This window comes from Acyrthosiphon pisum, chromosome X (genome assembly GCF_005508785.2).
Source record: "Acyrthosiphon pisum isolate AL4f chromosome X, pea_aphid_22Mar2018_4r6ur, whole genome shotgun sequence".
In the NCBI taxonomy this organism is placed as follows: domain Eukaryota; kingdom Metazoa; phylum Arthropoda; class Insecta; order Hemiptera; family Aphididae; genus Acyrthosiphon; species Acyrthosiphon pisum.
Window position 1 is genome coordinate 11,681,712 of NC_042493.1, and position 27,086 is coordinate 11,708,797.

The 27,086-nt window shown below is 31.0% G+C and overlaps 3 protein-coding genes across 3 annotated transcripts in view; 2 read left to right on the top strand and 1 right to left on the bottom strand.

Moving 5' to 3' along the window:
- Positions 1 to 12,462, top strand: part of LOC100166343 (probable phospholipid-transporting ATPase IA) — a 30,167-nt gene extending 17,705 nt beyond the window's left edge. Inside the window, 22 exon segments of the mRNA XM_008181628.3 lie at positions 206 to 426; positions 5,427 to 5,450; positions 5,452 to 5,526; positions 5,614 to 5,774; positions 5,873 to 6,070; positions 6,131 to 6,408; positions 6,478 to 6,587; positions 6,650 to 6,745; positions 6,803 to 6,919; positions 6,997 to 7,123; positions 7,189 to 7,385; positions 7,452 to 7,736; positions 7,798 to 7,950; positions 8,011 to 8,211; positions 8,277 to 8,435; positions 8,517 to 8,702; positions 8,775 to 9,032; positions 9,103 to 9,221; positions 9,845 to 9,979; positions 10,055 to 10,150; positions 10,574 to 10,665; positions 10,806 to 12,462. Of these exon segments, the coding sequence (XP_008179850.1) occupies positions 206 to 426; positions 5,427 to 5,450; positions 5,452 to 5,526; positions 5,614 to 5,774; positions 5,873 to 6,070; positions 6,131 to 6,408; positions 6,478 to 6,587; positions 6,650 to 6,745; positions 6,803 to 6,919; positions 6,997 to 7,123; positions 7,189 to 7,385; positions 7,452 to 7,736; positions 7,798 to 7,950; positions 8,011 to 8,211; positions 8,277 to 8,435; positions 8,517 to 8,702; positions 8,775 to 9,032; positions 9,103 to 9,221; positions 9,845 to 9,979; positions 10,055 to 10,150; positions 10,574 to 10,665; positions 10,806 to 10,903 (3,386 nt within the window). The 3' untranslated portion in view covers positions 10,904 to 12,462.
- A 2,345-nt stretch (positions 12,463 to 14,807) lies between these two features.
- On the bottom strand, positions 14,808 to 18,384 carry LOC100164320. Its single transcript, XM_001945576.5, has 2 exons — positions 16,402 to 18,384; positions 14,808 to 16,328 (listed from the first exon to the last, which is right to left on the bottom strand). The coding sequence occupies exons 1-2, from the start codon at positions 16,447 to 16,449 to the stop codon at positions 14,982 to 14,984; spliced, it is 1,395 nt and encodes a 464-aa protein (XP_001945611.2). The 5' UTR covers positions 16,450 to 18,384; the 3' UTR covers positions 14,808 to 14,981.
- Positions 18,385 to 20,903: 2,519 nt separating this feature from the next.
- On the top strand, positions 20,904 to 23,218 carry LOC100162247 (facilitated trehalose transporter Tret1-like). The gene has a single exon (XM_029485943.1). It carries the CDS (start codon positions 21,345 to 21,347, stop codon positions 22,686 to 22,688), a length of 1,344 nt encoding a protein of 447 aa, XP_029341803.1. The 5' UTR covers positions 20,904 to 21,344; the 3' UTR covers positions 22,689 to 23,218.
- Positions 23,219 to 27,086: the final 3,868 nt, after the last annotated feature.

The following is a 27,086-nucleotide window of genomic DNA, read 5'->3' on the forward strand; positions in this document are numbered from 1 at the left end:
CCCACTATGTATCCCTGTGCATTGTACATTTGTTCGAACTACAACAAAGACTGTTCACAGATAAAATATAACCGTAGTGTGTGATCAACCTTACACCTTGTATAATAATATACATAATATAATATTGTGTAAATACTATATAGGAAATGCGGTTTCTGGACATACAGGCTGATGTTAATCCTCGAGTTTCCGTACATTTTTTCAGATCAGTACGGGTTCGAAGACGATGGACCCCCAGATACCGTCGATTGCCTGGGCGCAAGAGATAGCAGGACGATACACGTCAACAGCGTTCATAACTTAAAGCACTGTTCGAACTGTATATCCACGGCCAAGTACAGTATACTGTCGTTCTTGCCCATATTCCTCTTCGAACAGTTCCGGCGTTATTCGAACTGCTTTTTTCTACTTATAGCGCTCTTACAGGTAAGTCGAAGTCTTACATGCATACTGCGATTTCGTTTGAGTATCCTAGTATGGTTCATATCATGAACTTATAGTCTATTTAGTATATACTTATGTGTAGTCGTGTATAGGTATAATCATAATATAATATATAACATCCGTTGGTTAATGAAAGTTTTATTATTAAAAATAAATAAAAAATGTCTGTATGTTTTGAATTATAACACAGTTTCTAATTTAAATTAATTAGAAATGTATCATTATTATTAATTATTATACTCGTTAGTCGTTTCTATTGTGTTATCAATAATTTGGTTTTTGTGGTGAACATTTCAATCAGGTATTTTATGCTAGAAAAATAACAATGAATAGTAGGTTTGCTTTGATAACAAATTGTACTTTAAGTGTATTTATACGTTTGAATGCAATACTGATATCTGCCTGGCGCCAAACGTTCACCGTCGTCCGTCACACCCGATCCTTTTATTGGGCGTCGCTGTTTCGGATTTATGTGTCACCACCGGTCACCGACGCGTTTGAACGATGAACTGATATACAATAAGGAAAACAACGTTTCCCAAGTGTATTTGACGTGTAATTTGCTAAAAGTATGATATTGTATGCACTCTTTGATATTAACTGACCTTACTGTCGAGGCCATTCGGCTGTAAATGTTAATGGCTTCGTGACCTTTGTATCGGGGTTCTGATTTATTATCACTGCTGGTGCCCGGGAATAGTTCATAAATTCGTTTCCAGTGGAATATTGTATATACATACATAATATAGGTATATAAAATGTGTATTTTACTGCATATAATATACTACAGGTATTGGCCATTGGTGGTAGGGATGGTTTATCCATTTTACATTTTTATGAGTCGACCAAAAAATAAGGTTATTGTCGATGTTTTAAAAAATCTAGTGTCATAAAATAAATATTTAAATTTTAAATTGATCAACAAAATTATTTTGAGCACTTAAAATATCCCATACTTTTTTCAATTTTACTATTATTTTATATAGGTACCTAGGTATCTACATCTTACAAGTTATTCAGTTACTATACATTATATGCCATTATAATTTCGCTCACAGGGTATACAGTATTCACTGTACATTATATACAGTATACAGTATACACTATACAGTTTATTTACATAACCAATTATGAATATTTTTTTTTGATGACTGTACCTACGTATTGATTGTTTAAATTTCAAACACATTTCCATAACAAAATCGACTAACTATATGCATCGAGGGGTTTTGGATGATATATACAAAACTTGACAATAATAATATATTATGGGGATATCATAGACAGAATATTTTATTATTTTTTTTAAAAATTATTTATGTAGGTATATCAACATTTGATAAAACATTTAAATTTATTTTGTAAAACGTATTCCGCGTATTAATGTTTTACATGTTTTACATGTTAGATTTTTTATAAATCAAAAATATCTTTAGATGTGCTTATTTATGTTTATATTTTATCTATATTTCAGGCGTTTATGGAGTGATCGAATAGGGGTGGGAGATGGAGTTCCTCCACGTGTAAACTATTTTTTATCCCTACTAATAATTTTCATTAGTCGTTACGTTATTCTTTACGAAATTGTGTTTAATAAGATATTTAATTTCAATTTGATGAATTATACAATTTATTATATTATGATATTGTTCAACAGATGTGAAATATAATTTAAAAAAGGTGAGCAAGTGGGTGTCACTCTGCTGTATTGTTAGGGTACAATTGGGCCATTGTAATGGATGGTGTTTAATTTAAATTCAATGATATAATATCATTGTATGAGAAAACGATTCTGAGCAAAAACGGTCAGTCAGCCTATGATATTACTATATAAGTATATAGTTTGATGATATTAATGTGGATAAAGTAATTTATATATAACTTATTTACGTTGAACCTTGTTTTAAATTTTCAATCCTTATCTATAATAATTGAAAATTTTATACATTAACTACAAAATAATAAATTAATAATTATTATTAAATTATAAATTTGATAAATTTTGTCGAAATTCGAACTTTAAATACTTATAAAAAAATTGTGCGTATGTATTTTTAATATTTTTCAACTACTTTTGTAATAATACATTAGGAGCCTTGTATTAAATTTTCACGCTTTTTTAATTTTTACCCAACAAATAAAATTTTATTGAAAAAAAATTTTAAAAATGAACACTGACAATGTCCGTAAACAGCTCAAAAAAACTCAAATTATTTTCAAAATTTTATCGTGTATAGAAAATGCTAATATAAACATTCAGTGAAATTTTCAAGTATCTACAGTCATTTGTTTTTTAATTACAACAAAATAAGAAAATCGTTACATGAAACATCAAATGAATATCAAATGCTGTAAAAATATGAATTTTAAACGCTCATAAAAATTTAATTGACTTTCATGTAGACATTTTTATTTGATAAAGGTAGACAAATTTATGAGGAACTTTGTATTACATTTTCAAATCTTAGATTTAAAAAGAAAAATTTTTACAAATTCTTAACTCAAAATAATTTGCTAATTTTCGTGATTTTTACATAATTTGTCAATTTTTAAACTTTAAATGATTATAAAAAAAAAATGTGGCTATATATTTTTAATTTTTTTCATCTGCCTTTGAAACAATATACTAGGAGCCTTCTATTAAATTTTCAAGCTTTTTTAACCAACAAATAAAATTTTATTGATATTTATAGAAAATAAAACTAAAAAAAATGGAAACTGAAAATGTCCGTAAACAGTTCAAAATATCTGGAAAATGTTATTGTGTATAGAAAATGCAAATATAAACATTCAGCGAAAATTTCATGTACCTACAGTCATTTGTTTTAGAGTTGCACCAAAAACCAAAATCTCGAAAACAGATTTTGCGTAAAACATAAATATAGATAAAGTTTTATTTTCTAAAATAAATTGATTTATGCATTCACACGTACAAATTAACAGTAAAAACACTTAAATATATACTTGTAATACGTGTTCTATCAAAAATGTTGAGTAAATTTGAATGAATATATTAGGTACCATGTTAATATATGTTTTAAAAAACAAACCGATTGTTAAGAACAAAATATGTATAAGTATATAAATTTATTTAACCACAAATATTATTTAAATTACAGGTTTTAAATTGTTAACCATACAAAGATTATTATATAAAATACATTATTCATGTTTACAATAACTTAACATGCTGTTGAGTTATATCAACCTAAATGTATGTAAATTAAATAAAATAAAAATTATAAAGGTTGTGCGATTTTCCTTTACTTTCAAATATTGTCGTAAAAGATTATTAATTATTCATCTATAGGTATTTAAAATATATAATAAGTACCCACCTAGTCGTAATAAAGGTTTGATATTCAACTTCAGCAATTTGTCTAGTGAGAAAGTGTATCTAAATCTAAATTACTAGTAGTTTTCAAAAGTATTGGGAAAAAACAAAAAAATTTGAGGAAAATCATTAATTTTTACGCTAAAGCAGTTTTCGACAAAATCTATTGTCTTAGTTTGTTGTAATTAAAAAACGAATAACCATAAATACTTGAAATTTTCACCGAATGTTTATATTAGCATTTTATATACACGGTTTAATTTGAAAATATTTTTATTCCTTTTGAGCTATAAATAATTTAAAATTTAGTTTTTTTCTATAAATATCATCAAACATTTTTTTGCTTGGACAAAAAGCTTGTAAATTTGATACAAGATTACAATAAACTAAAGAAATGAATACTGGCATAAATTATTATGATATTAATAATACTTAGGCACAATTTTTTTTTATATTTTTTATATTAATTTAACACATCAATTACAGTGACCTACAAGACACCTAATGTACATCAGAGTAGAGCAGAGCCACTTGCCAATAAATGGTAGGCTTTTGATTCAATTTTCTTATAGAATATCCATTTTTAAATTTGTACTTATACTAGGTACTATACTAACTTTAGAATACAAGAAGACTAAAATCAAGACTTTATTGAAAAAAAAAAAAAATAGAAATACCTAGTCTAATTGATACATTATATTATGAAAAGATGAAAGATTATATTACACTATAGTCATAACTATTTGATATATGGGTCAAAAATGGCATTTGAACGTGATTCAAATTCAGCAGCTGTAGAATGCGTTTATTAAAAATATTTTTTGAATGATAAAATGTAATTTCATCAATAGGAAAATATTGAAATAAATTAGAAAATAATACTTTAAAATTGAATTTTTAATTTCTATCATTCCATACAATAGATTACAGTTATTCTGGATGTAGTGAATTATTAATTTAATTTGCATCGTTACTTGTAAATATTATTACATACTACCTATTTTATTTATTAAAAGGGACGATGATGTAAATCACAAAATTACATCAAAAAATTGTGTTTACATACATAATACAAATTATAATTTTATTTAAAACTATCGTATATGCCAAAATTTAGTATAAGTTCTTTTTCATTTTGGTGAAATACTAAAATTATTTATTTTTTACTATAGATTCTGAATGTAAAACACATTTTGTATTTAATTTCGAAATTGTTGTAGACTGGAACTATTTGTAAATTGTTTTAAAAATAGATTAAATCATTTGAAGTTATTATATTTTATTTTAATTTTTTTATAATTTTTATTATATATTTAACTAAAATTGATAATATCCGATCTTTTAAATTATTTTAAATTAGAATTAATAGAATAATAATCAGATAAATCAGGGTAAAAGAGTTAATAAGCACATCAAAATGATTTAATAGTTATATTTTTATACAGGTACATAATGTTGCTTTCAAACATTGATATTTTATTAATAAACGCACAGGATCCTCTGCAGTACATTTTAGTATAACATATTAACTAAAGTCCCACATTTGTTAAAATTTATTTTCTTAGGATTTTTAATATCAATAACTGTTACTCCTATTTAGGCCAAAGTGCCAAACAAAAACTTAAAGTATTTTTTTATTTTATTTCAGCAAATACCGGAAGTGTCTCCCACTGGGTCGATTCACAACATTAGTACCATTATGTTTTATTCTTTTAGTCTCTGCACTTAAAGAAATTATTGAAGACTTTGTAAGTGTTTACTCATTATACCCATTGTAATCATTACTCCCACAACTATTGTTATTACTGATTTTTTTTTTATGTGTGTTTTATTAGAAAAGACATAGAGCAGATCGTGAAATCAACCATCGAAAAGTGGAAGTCTTAAATAACGGTATTTGGACGCCACAACGATGGGATCTCATAAACGTAGGTGACATTGTTAAAGTGCAAAATAATACGTTCTTCCCCGCCGATCTTCTAATACTTTCTTCCAGGTATGTTTCATAATGTTCATTATGTGTGTGAAATCAAACACATATTATAGTTCACTAGTTCGCTAGTTCTATGATTTTTGTATTATTTTTATTTCTAGCGAACCACAAAGTATGTGTTATATTGAAACAATGAATCTAGATGGCGAAACAAATCTCAAAATACGACAAGGTCTTCCAGAAACGTCACGTTATGTCGATGCAAATGATCTCATGCGCTTTAAAGGGGTAATTGAGTGTGAGCTTCCAAATCGGTTGATCTACGATTTTGCTGGCAGCTTAAAATTGGTAGATAGAGTGTGAGTATCACTTTATGTAGGTAGTGTAGTATTCAGCATTGTAATAATTATTATTTTCAGTCCATTGTCTTTGGGTCCCAACCATCTGCTGTTGCGAGGTGCCATGTTGCGTAACACCGCTTGGGTGTGTTGTGTAGTTATCTACACCGGTCACGAGACAAAACTCATGATGAACCAGACTTCAGCACCTCTAAAAAGGTCAACTGTAGACAAAATTGTTAACACGCAGATTATAATGCTTTTCTTGTTGCTGTGTACATTGTGTTTGATAAGCGCGTTTTGCAACATTATTTGGACCAAACAGAAAGGATCAAAAGACTGGTATTTACAAGTAGATGGTAAGTAATATAACTTACTCCCTGTTTTTGTAAAATTAAAAAAAAAATTTTCTGTATTTTTATTTTCAGATTTTGTTACATTCAAATTTGCATTTAATTTACTCACATTCTTTATACTATTTAACAATTTAATTCCTATTTCGTTGCAAGTGACTGTTGAGGTTGTACGCTTCATGCAAGTAAGTTATATCATGAATACTTAATGGTCATTTAGTAATTTATATTTATAATTGTTGTTTAGGCACTGTTTATCAATAACGACATTGAAATGTATCACCAAGAAAGTAATACACCTGCTATGGCACGAACTTCAAATTTAAATGAAGAATTGGGCATGGTAATTTGTTAAGCATTGTGAATGAACAAGATCAGTTATATTACTTATTTTTTTTAGGTTAAATATATTTTTTCTGATAAGACTGGTACGTTAACAAGAAACGTTATGGAATTTAAACATTGTTCAATAGCCGGAGTCCTTTACTTAGAAGGTTCACAAGATACCTTAATAAATGTATGTAAATGTTGTGTTTTTCATTTATGCTGTTTAAATTGCTTTAAAATTTAAAATTGGATTTGTCTTTTATACAGAATTCAAAAAACCATCCAACGCAAGATTATGTTTTAGAATTCTTAAGAATGATGTCTGTTTGTCATACGGTTATTCCGGAGAAGATTAAAGACTCAGATGAAATGTTATACCATGCATCATCTCCAGGTTTTTAAATTGCTTATGCTGTTTATTAATGTAGAGTCTTATTTACCTGTTTTTATTATCATTAGATGAACAAGCGTTGTTGAAAGGGTGTCAATTGTTTGGTTATGTATTCCATACCCGTACTCCTAGAGCGGTCACGGTTTCAGCATTGGGCATCAACGAGGAATATGAAGTTTTGACTGTCATAGAGTTTACCAGCGCTAGAAAGCGAATGTCCGTCATTGTGCGTGCGCCGGACAAAAAGATTTATCTCTATTGTAAAGTAAGTTTATGGATTACTTCAACAATAAGTAGTTGATTTTAAATATTTAAACAAAATTATTTTCAGGGTGCAGATACTGTTATTTTTGAACGGCTTTCAAGGGCGGGTGAAGAGTATAAAGAAATAACATTAAAGCATCTCGAAGAATTTGCAAATAATGGTTATCGTACATTGTGTTTTGCTTATGCCGAGATTTCGGAGCACACTTACTCTGTTTGGAATGAAGAATTTTTGAAAGCGGGTAATGTTCTCACAAATCGCGAGGGTGCTATTGATGAGGTGGCCAAATTAATTGAAGTAAATCTCATTCTGCTCGGGGCGACAGCCGTTGAAGACAAATTACAAGATCAAGTCAGTTCATAGCAATTTAAATGTTTCATAATTAGTGACTAATGAATATGTTTTGATAAAGGTACCAGAAACCATTGCAGCTCTGATTAAAGCGGATATCAATGTTTGGGTACTGACTGGAGATAAACAAGAAACTGCCATTAATATTGGATTCTCAACAAATCTGATTACACAAGGAACTCCTTTAATTATACTTAATGAACCTACATTGGATGTTAGTGTACTATTCAGTCAGTGTTAAACCATAATAATGTATTGTTGTTTTAATTTAAAGGAACTTAGAGAATCGTTACGGCAGCACATGAGTGAGCGGGGACCAGCTGTAGGGAAGCCTGATAATCCTTTAACGCTAGTAATTGATGGCCAGTCATTGAAACATGCTCTATCCCATGATCTAAAAATGGATTTCTTAGAACTATGTATGAGTTGCAAGTCTGTTATATGCTGCCGTGTATCACCTATGCAAAAAGCAGAAGTATGTTTTAAATTTTAATTCTACAAATGTCTCGTAAATTTTTATTTTATTTTATCTTGAAACAGGTTGTAGAATTAGTAACATTAAATACACATCAAGTGACATTAGCAATTGGTGATGGAGCAAATGATGTGGCAATGATCCAAAAAGCACATGTTGGTGTTGGTATATCGGGTGTTGAAGGATTACAGGCTGCTTGCGCATCTGATTATTCTATAGCCCAAGTATGCATTATAGTAGCTATAATTATATTTTGTCTTACATTTTTATATTATAATTTTAACAATGACATTAACAATTCATAGTTTAAGTTCCTGTTGAAATTATTGTTTGTCCACGGTGCTTGGAATTATAATAGAATGTCTAAGTTGATTTTGTATAGTTTCTACAAAAATATTTGCTTGTACATCATTGAACTGTGGTTTGCAATTTATTCTGGTTGGTCCGGTCAAATCATTTTTGAAAGGTGGACAATTGGACTATATAATGTTGTGAGTGTTTTTAAAATTTAAAGTGTAATTGAAAATGTTTATTTCAAATTTCTTATTTAATTTTGTTCATAGCTATTTACTGCTGCTCCGCCCTTGGTAATCGGTATATTTGACATTGTGTGCACTGCAAACACAAGGCTCAAGTTTCCTCAGCTCTATTCACAGACTTTAGACACATTTAACGTACGGATATTTTGGATATGGGTGTTTAACGCTATACTTCACTCGTTTCTGTTATTCTGGATTTGTATGTTTGCATTGAAACATGAAGTTGTCTGGTCTAATGGAAAAGAAGGCGGTTACTTACTCATGGGAAATTTTATATACACAGTAAATTAAATTTCATTATTCCTGCAATACAGTAAAATGTACATTAAACATTGCATATTTTGTATTTTAGTATGTTGTCATTGTTGTGTGTCTCAAAGCTGGCCTACACATACAGTCCTGGTCTTATATTGTACATACAGCTATATGGGGTTCAATTGCTGCATGGTTTGTGTTTCTGGTCATCTACAGGTAAGTGTTGAAATATAGTTGATTATTGAAAAAAAAAAATATTATTAATTGTAATAATAAATTGTTATTGTCACTAATATTCTATATTATAAGCAAATTATATTATTTTATATTAGTGTGAATTAAGATTTAAGGTAACTGTAGTTATTACACGAAAGGTGGTAATTTAGGCCTAATTGTTTAACAAAATTTTCGTACTCTGATTTAATGGATTTAATGGATATTTTTAATATTCTAAAAACAGTTTTAATACAACTCTTAAATTGTAAAAATACCATTTTAATTATAATACTATTTTATATTTTTGTAGAAAAATATTTTTATTATAGTTGTATAAATGTATAATATATTACACGTCTACACAGTACACATCTAACTGCAGTCCCCTTAATTATATTAAAATTAAAAAGTGTTTATTACTTAAATATTTGAAATGTCATGTAGTATTTTGATTTTTAAATATGAATTCGCGTAGTTAATGTGAGGAAATACAAATATTATTTATAGTATCTTGATAATAATCGATTTTTGATATATTTTTCCAATACAATTATGTAAATTATATTATGTTAAATTACTTAAATTTCTATGATTAATACTTAGATTTTTTACCTTTATTTCAGTCACGTATGGCAGTTATTCCCTATTGGTTCTGTGTTTACTGGCATGGATGTCATGGTATTCACATCACCAATTTTCTGGATTTTGATGCTGTTTTCAGTAACTGTTGTCATGGGATTAGATTTAGCGGCTTTATCGTTAGTAAACTTAGTTTAAAATATGGCATTATACCCAATGTATACTTTGTTTTTCAACCATTATTTTATTTTCAGAATTCAAACAACTACTAAAAAAACTTTGGTTCAAACATTAAGGGAAAACGAATTACGAAAACCAGAAACAAACAATGTTGTTAATCCGAGACATAGGTTTGTGTAAAATGTTATGGTACAAAAATTTTTCGTGTTTTCGAAATAACCTTTGATGTACATTTTTATTAGATGAATAAATTTTTATACCGTGTAAAAAGTGTCATTATTAATTAGTTAGTATTACATATTATTCAGGAATATTTGATGATAATGATTTTGTAGTGGATATATTGTGTTGTTGAACTATTGTATACAAGTTAAAATGTAAAATGATATTGGTTGAATGGTATCTTGTATACAATTTTAAATGTTATATTATATCGGTTGAATGATATCTATAAAACCTATGGTGACATGCAATATCATTTATTTTCTGTTGCACATAATATAATATGTAAATTATTCATTTGTTGTGTAAATGTTCTTAAGTGTAGTCACGTATGTTAATATGTGTGCACGTTATTTATTTATTGTTTCTAGAACAAACGAAAAGGCACGTCTCCTTGAGAACGTAAAAAATGTTTTCAATTTCAAATCTCGATTACATTCGACTACAGAAGTTGAAATGAACCGTAAGTGACAAAATACTGGGTGTTGTGACTTATTGTTTTTACGTTAGTTGGTTTCTGCACGCAGTTTTGTTTGTTCGATGATCCGGTTTGATCAATATCTAGTGGTGGTCGTTTATTGGTTAATTAATATTATTTTTTAGATGGTTTTGCTTTTTCACAAGAAGAAGGAGGCGCTGTCAGTCAGTCAGATATGATACGCGTGTACAACACGTGTTCGCCAACTCCAGAAGTCGTATAAATGCGTGTGAACTGCCGCTAAACCACTGTTAGTAATAACTAATAATAATCTTAAAAATATAATACCATGTGTCGAGCACTTAGTTTTAAAATCTGTTAGCTGGACACACATATTATTTTTATTGTTAATTTCATTGCTGTCGCTATAACTTTTTGTTTTGATGTTTACTATTATTATTTTTATTATTATTATCATCTCATCATCATCATGAAAATTTTGTTTGGACATTGTGCTCACCGTAATAATGTTATTTTTAATTTGTACATCAAAATATCTGGTGCAAGTCTCATGGATCAATACTCCTTGACATTTGTTTACAGTTATTTATCGACTATTCAGTATTTACTGAATAAATTGAAAACAAAAATGGCTATATACTACACTTGATACAGATATCAAAATTAACTGCTAATTTATATGAGAAGAATTAAAAATCTTATAGCCTATACAGTCAAAGGTATTCAAACTGGGCGCCGTGGCTCCCTGGGGCGTTGCAAGGGTTGTCAAAAGAGAGCCACGTCAAAGCACCAGAAACTATAATTAATGTAGCTCATATATAATATTAATATAAAATAATATTATTTATAATCATTAAAGCGGTTATAGAAACAATAACGAAACACGTCACACGACCATTTTAATTATTATTTCTAGTACTAAAGTCACTGGTATTATCATCCATATTGTCCATATTATATGCATTTTTTCAAAATAATTTGGGAGCCGTCAAAATATTGTGAACACTCAAAGAAGCAATGGGATGAAAAAGTTTGAATGCCTTTGCTATAGGTACAAATACTAGAAGTAGTTAATTAATAGTGTCCATCGACCATATTTTGACAAATAAATTGCATAATAATATATTTTATTCATATTTATTTTTCAATGTTTGTTTGCTCATCATCAATCATGAATATATGGGGAAAAGGATCATATTATATTTCGATGGAATTTTATTTTTATCTAGTGTAGTATCTACCCAGAAGTTTAAGGTTAAAATATTAACGCTCATAGAAGACCTAATTACTAGTTGTAACTAAGTTACCTAGTTACTAAGTTTTTTTCTGTAGGTACAATGTACAATGTACATGGCAAATACAGTACCTAAATTGTAGATTGTAGATCTATTATATTAAGTGGACTGCACACTTTTTCATATAAGTACCTATCTCTAGAAAATATTTAAAGATTTTTATTAGAGTGGATTTCAAAACTCAAGTGTAAACTATCGTAGAAAATCTTAGTTTTTTTTTTTTTTTCTAAAAAAGTCTAGTCAAACAGTAATTAAGTTGAAATTACATATTATAGCGTACAATAGATTTAAGTAAATCACATAAATTAATGTTTACCTTATTTCTTAAATTTTTTTTTTTGTGATATTTTGCATAGCAATAGTTTAAGCTTGAGGCTTGACAATGACTAATGTGTACAGATGTGCGGTCCATGATATAATAGGTTTTTGAGCATCATAATATTATATTATTATCACCATTCATGTATAATATATTAATATAATATGTATTAAACAAGACAGCTCAACCTTGTCCAATAATTGCCCATACAGTTGATATTGTTTTTATGCCCCATAGCTGCTTCCAAAAATATTAAAATATCTCACATTTGCTAAAAATGTAATACACACAACACTTTTTAAGTTAACGCAAAAATTGTTCCGTTTTCAGTGGCTGAGCTTATTCTTGAATTCTTCTAGTATTTTCTACAGTTGTGTCTATGTACTTCTGTAGGGTGACCAGCCACCAGGTTATCGGGACAAATATTTTTGTTTCTATTAAAAAAACAGATTTTTCTCTGGTCACACTTCTGTTGATTATAATATTATATTCGTAATTAATTATTGTCAGTTTCGATTTGATTTAATCATCATTATTATTATTATTATTGTTTTCGATAAATTCGTCGACCTTTAAAACCACAGGCAGCCTGAAATGAATCGTACAAAACTTGCTAATCGACACTCGACCCCGTACTAGAGTAGTACTGTAGTAGTAGAGTTGTTGTCGAACATGGAACCATATTATTATCAACTCCGACTTCTGAGAGCTCGATTCGGTCTGCTAATCGTAATTTTCTCGCGGCTTGGAAGAGCGCACAATCTATCATCGTAAATTCGGAAACCTTGCCTCAGTGTAGTCGCCAAGCATTTCTATGACCCACAGACGCGAGCTCGTCACTTATCCCTTCTATAATGAGACTTGTCGATAATAATATTTTTATACTTATCTATAACTATAATATGTTTATACCTAATTTGTTACACCTATTATTGTGCGTTTCCCGTATCCTATCGCGCACGTGTGTGTACAATACTTAGACTCGTACTTTCGTACCCACTAATTTATACTAAAAAAATAATGTTAAAATAATATGTTAATGTAAAATATATACTGCCTACACATTTTATAATATAGGTAGGTATGTGTACAAATCTCTGGATTTCACATCGTACATAGAACGCCGCATGTCCTATAATATAATACACGGATGTTACTCGATGGCTCAGTTATGCATTTTATACATTTTAAACTATATAATCGTACTGAAGTCCGTTTTTCGTTTTGCATCGCTGATATTGTCCTTAACCCTCTGTAACTGTACCATGCAAGTATCAAACAGGTAAACAGTACTTACCTAAATATTGCAGACAGAGAGCGCTCTTCGACACGAATGTTAACGTGTTATGTAATTAAGACCTTGGTTAGAAACGTTACAGAAAATTGTGCTTCACCATTTCACAACGGACCTAGTTATATTGTATTTCAAATGTTCACATCAACGCCAAATTTCTTTTGTTCGGTTGAGTGGATTATAGTGGGACATGCGCGTTTCGTACAGTGCAGCTGTACATTACCTACCTAATAATATATTGTATTTTACACCTGTTGAATTAAGGAGGTAAACGATGACTTATAGGGCGCGTTCTTTATTTTTTTATTGTTTGTTTATTTTTAAACGTTAAATCAGTTAAGCGATTACCTAATTATATATATTTATATACAAGGATATTATCATATGATTCAGTACCTATATGTTAATAAATGTGTATTTATAAATTGTTAAACAACAATGTGATAACTACTTTCACTAAACTGATCTGCGGAACCGTTAACGATTTAGTATGAAACACGAGTTTTATTTTCATCACAACTGTTCATTGTATATTGTCATGTGTATATCTCGTGTTGTCTGAAAGATCAGGGCAATTTTATAGTTTTTTACAGCTATATTACCTATACATATAATATATATTTTTATTTTAATATTATAAAATATATTTACTTTATACAGTAGTACCTAACATAATAATATTTATACAAAATGCTGTTTTTAGATAAATATAATTGTCAATTGTCAAGTTGTGTTAAATTTGTCACAGTCTGTTAATTTTTCGCCCGTGTCGTGTCAATAATATATTAATATTATGCTATATCATCGCTAACTCCCCAAAAAGTTTTTAAAGAAAACTGTTTAACTGTAAAACCGTCATACTGGTAAACTTGGATAAAAAAACAGATTTTATTTGTCATGCCTTAATTGCGTGTTATAATATTTATACAAATATTCTCTCAAAGTCACATCATAATAAAATTAGGTATGTAATTCAGTTAGATTCTTTAATTCAACCAGTTCAAGTATAGTATATACTCCGGCCCAGGAGAGAGTACTTCTCGTTCGCGCATCCAAATGAATTAGCTCCGCGGTGTCGGCCCGAATTCGCCGCCCAAAGTTCCCCCACTCACTGCGAGCGACTGGCGGCTAATACCACAGCTGCCGCCGCCGAGCGGCAACAGGTTGTTTGTATACATCGGCTCAAGTAACACATAACGAAAATAATAACACCTGGCGACTGGCGCACCTAATATGTATACAATAATAATACAAATAATATGTATGTAATATCAATTTTTTTATCTATGTATACCAACAAAAATGATCAATTGTACATAAGATAATACACTTTGTAATGATAATTTAGTAAAAAAAAATTCATGAATAAAATTATATACAAAAAAAATTAAATAATAGCGAAAAAAATCAAAATAATTAAAATACAAATAAATTAATCAGAGTCATAATCTGAAGAACTTGACGTATCACCAGTTCCTATCGATAGAACATGACGTGCTCCTTCTTCTGGTAGATTGTCTATTAATTCGTCAGTTGTATGCTCGATGTTCCAAAACTTTTCTTCTTCCTTTATCACATGTCCAACAAAATTGGTCCACATTTCCGGGGTGACGTGGTCCACGCCTTTTTTCAGCAACTCCTGTACGTCCTTTAATTTGAAGGTGTTGTTATGAGTCCGAACATAACTTTTTACCGACGACCACGCGAGCTCGATGGGATTTAGCTCGCAGTGATATGGTGGTAATCGCAGTATGAGTTTGTTATTTTGTTTTGCGTACTCATCAATTACATATTGGTCGTACTGTTTTTTTATTTTTCGGACTTTATTCATTAAATCTACTTTTACAGTTGGATGTTTAACGACCTTGCCTTTGCTTTCAAGCCAATCTATAATTTCTTGTTTCTTCCAAGACATGACCGGTATTTTGTGCTTCTTCACGGAATTGTATGAGGCGTTGTCCATTACAATGACGGCGTTATCCTTCAGCAACGGCAGGGTTTTAACAAACCATTCAAAAAATGTATCGCCGTTCATTTCATCGTGGTAGTCAGACGAATTGGTTTTAGATTCAAAACACAAAAGGCCCCCCGGGACAAAACCATCTGTCGATCCGATATGCAGTACGATGAGACGCTTACCTTTCCCGGAGGGTTGCTTTTGTCCTGTGGTGAGGCCATTGATGAATGCATCTCGTGATGACTTGACCGTGGTATCGAGCCATGCCCTGTTATGCGTCTCGCCTGCGTTGACCCACGTCTCGTCTAAGTAATATATTGGCCTATTCTGTGATCTGTAATGCCTTATTTTATCTAAATAACGTCGGCGCCAAGTTATTAAATCTTCTCTTTCGAGAAGAGCACTGTTCCGATTTTTTTTTACATATTCGAATTGCAAATCTTTTAATATTCGTTGGAAAGACGAACGACTAAGGCTTGGTAATGAATCATCTTCATTAATGGCAACTAACATTTTTGGAATAGTGGGTACCTCACGGTTCCTCCAAAAATTGTGAATTTTTTGTCGTATGGCATTTTTATCAAATTCGTCAACTTTTTCAATAACTGTAGGTCTCACTTTTTTTTTGTTGGGCGATGTCACTGTACCTTCATTTCTGTACTCGGCCAATGTGTTTTGTACCGTACGTTGCCCAATACCGGTAGTTTTTGAGATGTCTACGATCATTTGTCTGAAAGACAATTTGCTCATCTCTGGATTTTCCAGCTGTTGTTTGAGTTTGTCTTTATTAATTATGATTTTCTTTTGACCAGTGCCAATAAACTATAAAAAAAACAATATATTTAAAAATTAAAAATTTGCAATAGAAATAATATATAAGTATGCAAACACTTACTTTTCCACATGGATTTTTTTTAACAGGAGAAATATCTACGACGTCCATGTTATATTCTGTAGTTAGGTATAAAAAAAATAATACTGTTTAACTACGCAAAAACTGGAAAAAAACTGTGTAGGTATTACGCAAAAACGCAAATTTTGTGTATGTATGCAAACACGTAAAATAACGGTAACACTATAGTACGCGCTGTATACAACCACTGTCACCGTTTCATGGTCGGCGGCGGCGACGGTGGCGGCGGCTAGAGTTGGCGGCGGCCAGCGTACGGGAAGGTTTTGTGGTGGGAATGCGCGAAAACAGACATGTTTGAGCCGCCGCCCAGAAGTACTCTCTCCTGGGCCGGAGTAGTATAGGTACCTTAGTACTTAGTTGTACCTACGTGTATTATAGGTAATTGTATTGTAACAGTTTATCTATATGACTATATATAGTAGATACATAGGAGGAGACTGGGGAATTTTGAAGTAAGTTTTTTTTTACTTTGATGAACTCCAACTCCCCCTCTCTCTATTATTAAATTCTTTCTTACTTCACAGTAGGTACACAGAGTGAAGTATCGTATTTTATCTTTTATGTAATATAATTTTATAACTGTATAATCGGTCACTGACTATAAAATCTTGTGTAAATTTGGGCAGTCACAAAAATGAAATATAAACAAAATATTATGAAAGGTGTATTTAATAACTTTGATATATCCGCATTCACAGCTACGTCGTGTGTCGTGTCGAGCGAGGGCTTGGTTATTATATGGTTACGACTGGTAACCAATATGGTTTAAAAGTTGAGCAGTAGTCAATTCTTGGTATACTCGGTTACACCTTGCAGGTTATTACACGACACCAAAAAAGTAATATCCAATCACAATACGATTTGATCGACACGACACGACACGACACACGACGCAGCTGTGAATCCGGGTTATTATAGAACTAATTATTGAGACCTAGGTTTCTTGTAACTAGGTAAGATAACCTATAATTTATTATTTGTTTCTGTAATTTCTAATTAAACCTTAAAACTGCTTGTAACCACAACAAGTTTGACGGTACTGTAATAAAAAAGTAATAATATTACATAGATAGTAAAAAATATCCGTTCATTGTAATGTAAACAAAATTATAATAATATGTATACACAGCTAGTGGTATCGTGGCATAACGAACTTACAACTTGTTGTAGAATGGTACCTTTCTAATTATACCTACCTAGAAGATAGTAGGTACCTATTCATTAAGTTTCTACTATAATAATCCATAATTGTATTCAATTAGACCTGTAATTATTGTACAACGAACTCGAAGGAATAACCCTGTTATTACAAATTACGATGCCGTAATTAATATTAAAATTTATTTTAAATGAAAATGTTTTTATTCGAATATCTGCAGGTATCTACAGTAGGTATAAGTATGATTATGTGATTTTTATGTAGGTATTTTATATATTTATAAGAGCTAACGTGTCATTAAATATCTAAAGTTTTAATCACGTTTTAAATGTATAATATAAAGCTTTAGATTGTTCCCGTTTGTTTTCTATTTCTGATTTGGGTCGATGCAGGTCTTTGTAAGTAGATGCACAGGTGGGACCTGTATCGTATATTAGGTATAGGTACTTTATAGCCACGTAGGCAACGTAGACGACATTTTCAAGTTAAATCGTGCGGTTTATAATAAAATAAATCGAAACAAATATTTTGTTACCATATTTTATGTCTACAGAGTAACCTAACCAGTATAGGAATAATAAGACATAAGGTGTACTAACAAAATACACTTTTTAAGTCAAACTTTGTTACGTAAATTGATCATAATCGAATCTAGACAGCGATTGATTAATATTGATGCATTTTCTTTTTTTGGTGTTTATGAACTGTATAAGTAAATCACCATAATATTGTATAGCTAATGTATCTATATTCTATACCTATATAAATCAATAGATGACAATCATAAAAAACAGCAAGTCAACTAAAGATAAGTATTATTTTTTTTTTACGTTCCTATCTAATACATAATAAAATAGTACATATAGATTCATAAAATAAGTTAGGTAGGTACCAAAGTTTAATATTATTATTTGTATTACATTCTAAATTAATTAATTTCCAAAATAATTAATATATATTCATTTAGGAGTACTGTTGGCTTATTATGTTATTTTTTAAACCCAGCAAAATAATATGCTTATAAGCAATGCTGGGCCCAAGCCCGGATTGAGGGGGGGCATGGCCCCCGGGCCTTGATAGTTAGAATTTATTTAGGGGCTTCAGATTTGTCTATTACTTTTTTCGTTATATGCTATAACACTGCATAAATCACCTAAAAAATAATCAATGATTATGTAGCGGTGGAAAAAGCTTGTAAATTATAATTTATAAATAAATTGATACAATATTCAACATTTATTGCTATGTTCCTAATAGCTATATATTCATTATAACAGGTGCCTAATATTAAATAATATTTATATATTATACATTATTTTTTTTTCGTACAGGGGCCTCATTTAAAACTTTAGCCCCTGGGCCTCAAAATGTCTTAATCCAGGCTTGGCTGGGCCAGTAAGCTATAGTAAATAAAATTATAGAGATATCATAGATATTACATAGTAGATAGATAAGTATAAACACTATAAACTATCTTTTCATAGTAGGTAAAATAATGATAATCATCACAGATAATCTTATGTACAATAAACAAATGTATAATTATTGTAAATATCTGTGATAGTCGTCAGGTATACATGTTGATTGCAACAGTGCAAGCCGTCTAAGTTAGAGACATTTCATACTACACTGTTGTACGATATGTATTCACTCGCGATAATACCGACTGCTTTTATTAAAAAATCTCCTAGGAGGATGAAAGTTTTAGATTGGGCATAATAATACCTAATGTTAAAAATACTTACCTTATATAATTTATTAAGTTGTTGACTGTTTTCAATATATTTTTATAAATAAAAAGTTGTTAAATATTTTATTAATTTCAGCAGGATGTATTTAGTATTATATATGTGCTCATATTATAACAAATAGGTATACGAACTATAATATCTATTTTTTTTATCTCCGTCTTTCAAACATACAACATGGCAAATTTTACTTTCGCAAGAATACATTTTACTCCATAAATTCTAAAATTGGAGTGAATTGACCTGTTATAAAATTTAAAGGTAAGATTATATAGGGCATCTTGGAGGCTTTTATTTATAATTTTATGAAGAAGCAAGTTATGACCTTTTTAAAACTACATTTTAAAATGAACATAATATAAGCTACTTAAAAATAATAAGATAATAATAATAATTTTCGATAATAATTTAAAAATTACATTTTATCATTTTATTCACTTTAATTTTTAAAATATTATAGTAAAATTGATTATTGTTAACGTAAAATTGTCTGTATTGTACATTTTTGAGATATGAGGGTTTGGTATCCTATTAAAATGACACATGACAGTCAGTTCGACAATCGATAGTCACCATTATCACGAACGAACTCAAATATAGGTATCTACAAATGTACAGTACCTAATTATTATTAACAGCCATCTTCCGTCCTTCCGATTGACCAACAGTAAAGTACCTATTATAATAATAATAAAATATATTAACAACTATTTTCGATTTGTAAAACAAACTGTATTTTTAATTTTTATTCATAACAACCTCTTGTATGAGTGCTCAAATCCCCAGCTAAGGAAAACTTATCTATATAAGGAATAGAAATTCTTCCCCGGATAACTTATATCGCATTAAGGTTCCCCGGACACGTATATAGGTTAACTTTTAACCTATAACTCAAATTTGTTTTTTTTATTTAGCTCATTGAAATATTGTTACTGGGGTTATGAGTTAAAATAAATTGTAAACAAAAAAATATCAGCATCTACGTTTTTTTTTTTTTTATTTAAAATATCAATTTGAATACCTGATCAGACAAGTTCGCCAAAATTCATCATCATCATGAGTCGAAAACGATTAGTTTATGCGGTCATTACTGGTATGATTATAATAAGACAATCGAATAAGTTTCGTATACCTACGTTTTCCCAAAAACGCTAAACAATAATGTAGATATGTAAGTCTCGAAAGTCGTAGAGATAGTCAAGTAAATGAATTCATAATTTCCTGAACAAATTAAATTTATTTATTTTTTATAGTATCTAAGTATAAAAGTTTTACATCATAATCTTTTGTTCAATTGATTAAAGCGATTTTTAAATGCTTTTTTTGATTTTTATGTGCATACATCATTAGTTTGTGCCATAGACCCAGTTCCACTAACTAATCCAATCTGCTAATTGAATGTACTGTAAATTGGCAATAAGTAGGTACCTACGCACTAAAAATCTTGTAATATGCAAAAATCTATAGCAATAAAAATGAAAAATAATTATTATTTAAATAAAACAACACAATCAACGAATACATAATTATAAAAACTGTTTTAAATAAATATCTATTTAAAATTAAAATATAAAAATTATAAAAATACAATAGGTGCCTACCCGGAAATATATTTTATAAGCAAACAATAAAATGTTAGATCTAATCTTCGATGATAAACTCAAAAGTAGGTAAAAACTACAAAAATATGCTTAAATCAAAATACTTGAAAAAAATGATCAGTTTGTAACCCAGAGTATGCAAGAACATGCAAACTAAAATTCAGTATATCACATGAACTAGCAGCAATGTATAAACTCATGAAAATAATTGTACCTACAAAGTAGCGTAAAGACATGGAAACATTTCACAGCTCTAAATCCAATAACTATGATAAGTATCTATGTAGCACCATTTGGTAGGCACTAATAATAAAATATATTAAATACCATCAATATGAGAATGACCAATGTGAAAGGACTATGTTTTAATTTTCGTGTATAATATTATTTATAACAGTGTCAGTGAGCGAGGTCTTGATGGGCCTGTGGGCCGGGTGGCCATCGTGGGCGCTGACGAAGGGGACTGAAGCCGACACGCCGGCTGAGTGGCTGAGCCGGCAAGACCACTCTTGGGCCGTAGCGTCGTTTGACCTGGCCAACCTGGTGAGTGCTTGGCCGGCCAGTTTGCTGGCCGAATACGCCGGCCGAAAGGGGTGTCTGTTGGCCGTGGGAGTGGCCCTGGTCGCGTCATTCGGGGTTCTGTTCGCGCCTAGCCGGTGGGCCGTATTTGCGGCTCGGTCGTTGGCTGGCTTCTGCAAGGCTGTGTTGTACGCCTCCGTGCCCGGCTTTATGGCTGAAATATCAGCCGACCAGGCGCGCGGCCGGCTCAACGTGATCGTGGTCTTGTCCGACTCGCTAGGCATGCTTGCCGCCCTATCCTTAGGGCCGCGAGTCCCGTATGTAATTATGAACGGTTTTTCGATGGTCATCGGGCTGGCGTTCCTAGCGGCTGTCATTCGCGTGCCTGAGACGCCGCATTACCTATTGTCCAAGAGTCGAATGGACGACGCGAGGACAGCGCTCCGTTGGTACCGACCGCGGTCCACGTCCACCGACAACAACCGCCGTCTCAACCAGATAATGTTGGCCGTGCAGGATGACATGCGCGATCCCGGTACGTATCGTGAGCTGTTTACTGATGATGGCAACCGGGCCGCAGTACTGCTGGTGGTCGGAGCGTGTTTTGCACAGCGCGCTGGTGGCGTCGGCTGCGTGTTGGCCTACTCGACCACCACGATGCCCACACACGGTCCCGTCCGGCCTGAAAACGTGGCTATCGTGTTTGCTGTTGTCCGGTTGGCGTGCTCCGTGGTCGCGGTTCCACTCATTGACCTTTACGGCCGTCGGCCACTGACCCTTGGCTCACATCTGGCCTTGGCCGCCATAACGGCCGCGTATGCCCTCTGCCTGCTGTACATCGATGACCGGCCCGATAACTGGGGCCCGTCAGCGTGCGTCATCCTATTCTCGATGGCCTATTCGATGGGCGCCGGTATCGTGCCTGGCGCGCTAGTCGGTGAGATGTTCCCGAACAACGTCAAGTCGCACGCCGTCACCGTGGTGTCCCTCGTCTCATCGCTGGGCTCGTTCATCATCAACAAAGCGTACCTGCCCATCAGCGACGCGTTCGGAGTGCACATCATGTTCTTCGTGTTCTGCATTGTCAACGCCGCGTGGGCCATCCTCGCATACCTGTTCCTGTTTGAGACCAAAGGCATGTCGCTGTCCGCCATCCAAGATCACCTCGACGACTACAACAGTTCTTCGTCATCTGAAAACGAAGACAAGAGCAAACTGCCCGGCCCCGGTGCACGTTCGTGACGCGTCCTGTCCGCCGTAAGCTATTTATTTGTTCACCCCAAATTCGCACCGGACATCACATCAGTCGCGAACCCTCATCCACCCCTTACAACCATAATCCCCGTGAACGTTGTCTGTGAGCAGCTCGTGTCGCATTTGCGTGCCGGGCCATCTGAAACACGTCATCGTGTCACTCGTTAAATTGAACTCCTACATGTTTCTTGCTAAATCAATTTAGTACCTACTCAAAATCAAAGACAAAGTCCGAAAATAGTATTTGTAGCCATACGTTTCTGTACTTGTATAATCTTGTACCTTTTCGACTCATATAGAATGAAATCACTACCAATCGTAGTATTCAATGAATTTTCACTCAAAAAAAATGTATAGGCTATACACTATTGATCATTTCTCGAGGATAAATAATCTAAATAACCAAGAAATGATCTCACCAAGTCACTCGATGAGTTAATTTAAAACACAATGTTCTTTTCGTTGTTTGATAAATATCTTTTGAGGTTATTCTTTCGAAAATAACGTACTCTATACAAAAATTGCATAATATTATATACAACTATTTATATCTTTATATTGGTTATGTTATGAAATACTTATACTTAGACAGTTAGATGAGCATGTATTTTTCTTTAAAACATAATATATTTTTATATTTTATGATAAATAATTCTTAAATAACATCGTTAAATTAATATATTGATAATAAGATTTATTTTTATTCTTATTGTCTGCTATAATATAATATTAATATGTAACTATTCGTTTTAATAATTGTTGGTAGGTATTGGTCAGTATCGGCCTGGCACACCAAAGGCCCATGGATCAATTTTTTAAGAAGCCCTATAAATCATAATAAAATACAAAGGCCCAAAAAACTTTATTTAAGATGTTCACTTCCATTTTTTCTTTTAAAAATACATTTATTAAAATTCTAATTTTTAGAATTTTTAAGTATACCTAAAGATCATATTTTCAAATTTCTGATATTTTTTTTACTGCTTAAGGAGTGTTCTGTGGCTATAAAACTTCTATTTTTCAAATGATAACTCCTTTTTTACTTTAAATGTTTATACTAAAGATAATCCTTAAATGGTAGAAAAAGTCTCAAGTATTCGAAAATCTTTATGTGTATTTAAAAACTCCAAAAATCAGAATTTGAATATAATATATTAATATGTATAATAATAATAGTGATAATAGCATAATAATAGATGCTTAAAAAATCACTCTGTATGATATTAACGTAAAGCCTGACAAGGGGAATAATGATTCATTTGTTTAATATTCAACTATTGACCAATTTGAAACTACAAAATACTAAATAGTAAATAATAATTATTAATTAGGTACACAGAAATGAAATTACGAAAACCAAAATTATATTTCTATAGAATTTTAACTTTGATGACAAAATTCAAGTTATATGGCATAAACATAATATAATTTAGTAAACATTCAAAAGTATGCAATATTTGCATGATTGCTGATTTCAATAGTGAGGCCGCTACAGGGTCGGCCAGCAGTGCCCTTGTGGCCTATTTGAGCCCATTGTTTTTGAGAACAGAGTTTAGTTAGATTTTAGCTGCAGTCGCATAAATAATTCTAAAAAACCTCTTCCTACTTGTTATTTGACACTTGTACTATTATGGCCTGCTCACACTATGTTATGGGTAAGCATCTGGGCCCTGTAAAGAAAAATTCAGTCTAAAAATTACGTACTCTATAGTCCCTACTCCATACATAGACCAGGAACACGTCAAGCAGATAAAACAAATTATGAGACCCTAAAAAAACGGAGGGACCCTGGGGCCAAGGTTAGGGCGACACTATAGTACCAGCTATATGATAAGGATTATTACCTCAATATTTATTTTGAATTTTTAGTTAGTACTTATAGTCACTATTTGATTTAAATATTTAAGTTAAAAACAAACATTGGACTGAATATGTCAATATGTCTTGTCTCAATTATAATAACGTTTTGAAACAAACTTTAATTTAGTTGCATTCATAATTTGTATTTAATTAATTTTATCATATTTATACCATGTTTAATGGTTTCTAATACACAAATAAAAAAAATATACGGAACTACTTACAGGTACCTATGATATTTGTATGTATTACCATTAACTATAATTATAAATAACTAACCTAACCTAACCCACATACAAGGCAATTTCTTATACTAGTATGTCTTTGAAGCGGCCTATGCAAAGAAATGTAAAGAGTTTTACAGATAGAATATTGTTAGTAATCCAGATGTTTTATTCAACGTTATAATTTAAAATCCTAATGTCCATCGTATACAAAAACAAAACTGTATAATCACATTTAAATAGTTTTGTATATTATAAAACACATAACGGGGATATGCGTGTTTGACAGCCAGTATAGTTATTTGGCAGATGGCACTTGTCAATTTTTTATAGGTAAATTAAAAATTGTTGTTCACTTTTATAATTTTAATAATAATTTAATATAATATATATCGGGATATATAACCATATTATATAATATTATATAGGCAAGAATCTAGTATTATTTATTGTAGTGAGGAGGGGGGGAGAGGTTAACATTTTATAATACTTATATCAAAAACTAATTTGTTTTGCTTGTAAAAACACATACCTAGTTACATAAGTCCATAAAAAAATAATATAACAAAAATACTAAGTTTTAGATTCTGAGCGGAGCGAGGAAGCTATTGTTTTTACAATTGTGTTTATTATTTTTTTATTATTCTTTTTATATCCTGTATACAAACATTATACATTATTTCGTATACATTGTATGGGTACCTACCTACTATACAAATACAATGATTTATATCTACTTTCCCAAGTGGTTATTTTTCACGCAAAATGATTTTCACAAACAATATCTATTGATGTGTGGTATACCTACCTACTCTTCAAGTTAAAAACATTATCTTGTGATTCTATAGCCTCTAGATTCTTTGGTTTTTTTTACAATATTTCAATTTTTAAGCAAACACAGATAAATATGTAGATAGGTATTAGGTACCTACTTAACTTTAAGTTTGATAAATGATAATAGGCAATACACTCTAATATTAAAGCTAACAAAAGAAGAATGGGTTGCTTTGATCGCAAATTTGCTATGTTGCACGTGGGCCAGACTTGTTTAGAAAGAGAAAACAAATTATAGTGCGTTGACATCATCTTAAATATTATTCTGACATTTAAACTATTGTAAATTATCATACAAGTACTTTTGTTAATATATATAATATATGATACACTTGCTAAAACACTGATATTACACCTGTCTCCTATATAGTACCTATCATAATTGAAAAAATACATAATTTGTGATAGGCAGTCGTTACTCGTTTGTGACTTGTCTATTGTACATTTGTAGTTTTTACCTATATATTCTGTAAATTCTACACACGTATAATATTTCGATTATATAAACATATTTTATACTAAAAATAACATTGTCGGTGTTGGCCGTCGGGCACTATATAGCCATACTCGCTGCCACAGCGTGTAAGTGACGCAGACCACTGAAAGGCGACAATGTAGGTAACTCCGTCTTAAAATACTCGGAGTAGGCGTAAAAAACGAAGGCTAGTTTTCTCTAAATATAAAAAAACATTACATGTTTACAGTGTATAAATGTGTTATGAGTGTACGGTTTTTACAATATGTGTATTGTGCATTATCATTTTGTGTCCTATATTGAAAATATTTTTAAAAGTAAATATTGTGTGATGAGTACGGAGAGTGGGTACAATTGTAACATTTTTCATAAATTTATTTATTTCTGCCAAATTCTAAATTTTTTGAATCGTTTATACTTTCAACTAGTAAAGTAAGTTGTTGCCTTTCAAATATGTGTGTATTGAATCTTTATTTCCACATAATTTTGAATAGATATAAATATAGAAAAAAAAATATGTTACAATTGTACCCGATACAGGGTACAATTGTAACAGCACTAGGGACAGATGTAACATACATGATTTTTACTTTTTTGTATTATTGTAAAACATATAAAATATAACAGTTACATTTAAATTAAATAAAACATAACTTTGGTAAACAGATTACCTTAAATAGCAACATAATTTTTTACTTTTAAATTGTTAAAACAATTATAGCATAATAACCTTTAATTAAAATAAAATATAACTTTGGTAAACAGATTATCTCAAATAATGAATTGTTATATAACTTTTTACTTTTAAATTATTAAATGTGTATAGTATAATATGATTTAAATAACATAAAATAATTTCATTCAAATAAATTAAAATAAAATAGGTGCAATAGTGTATCACTGAGGGTGACTGTTACATTTGTACCCCTTCAATATTTTTGTAAATACTTAAGTATTAGAAAAAATACTGAATGGTTAGAGTGTTAAGACCAG

Excerpts from the sequence above, each read along its gene's own strand:
- LOC100162247 (XM_029485943.1), top strand. The coding sequence starts at position 21,345 with ATGGGCCTGTGGGCCGGGTGGCCATCGTGGGCGCTGACGAAGGGGACT.
- LOC100164320 (XM_001945576.5), bottom strand. The coding sequence starts at position 16,449 with ATGGACGTCGTAGATATTTCTCCTGTTAAAAAAAATCCATGTGGAAAA. Across the intron at positions 16,329-16,401 it reads AAAAAAATCCATGTGGAAAA|TTTATTGGCACTGGTCAAAA; the intron begins GTAAGTGTTTGC and ends TTTTTTTTATAG.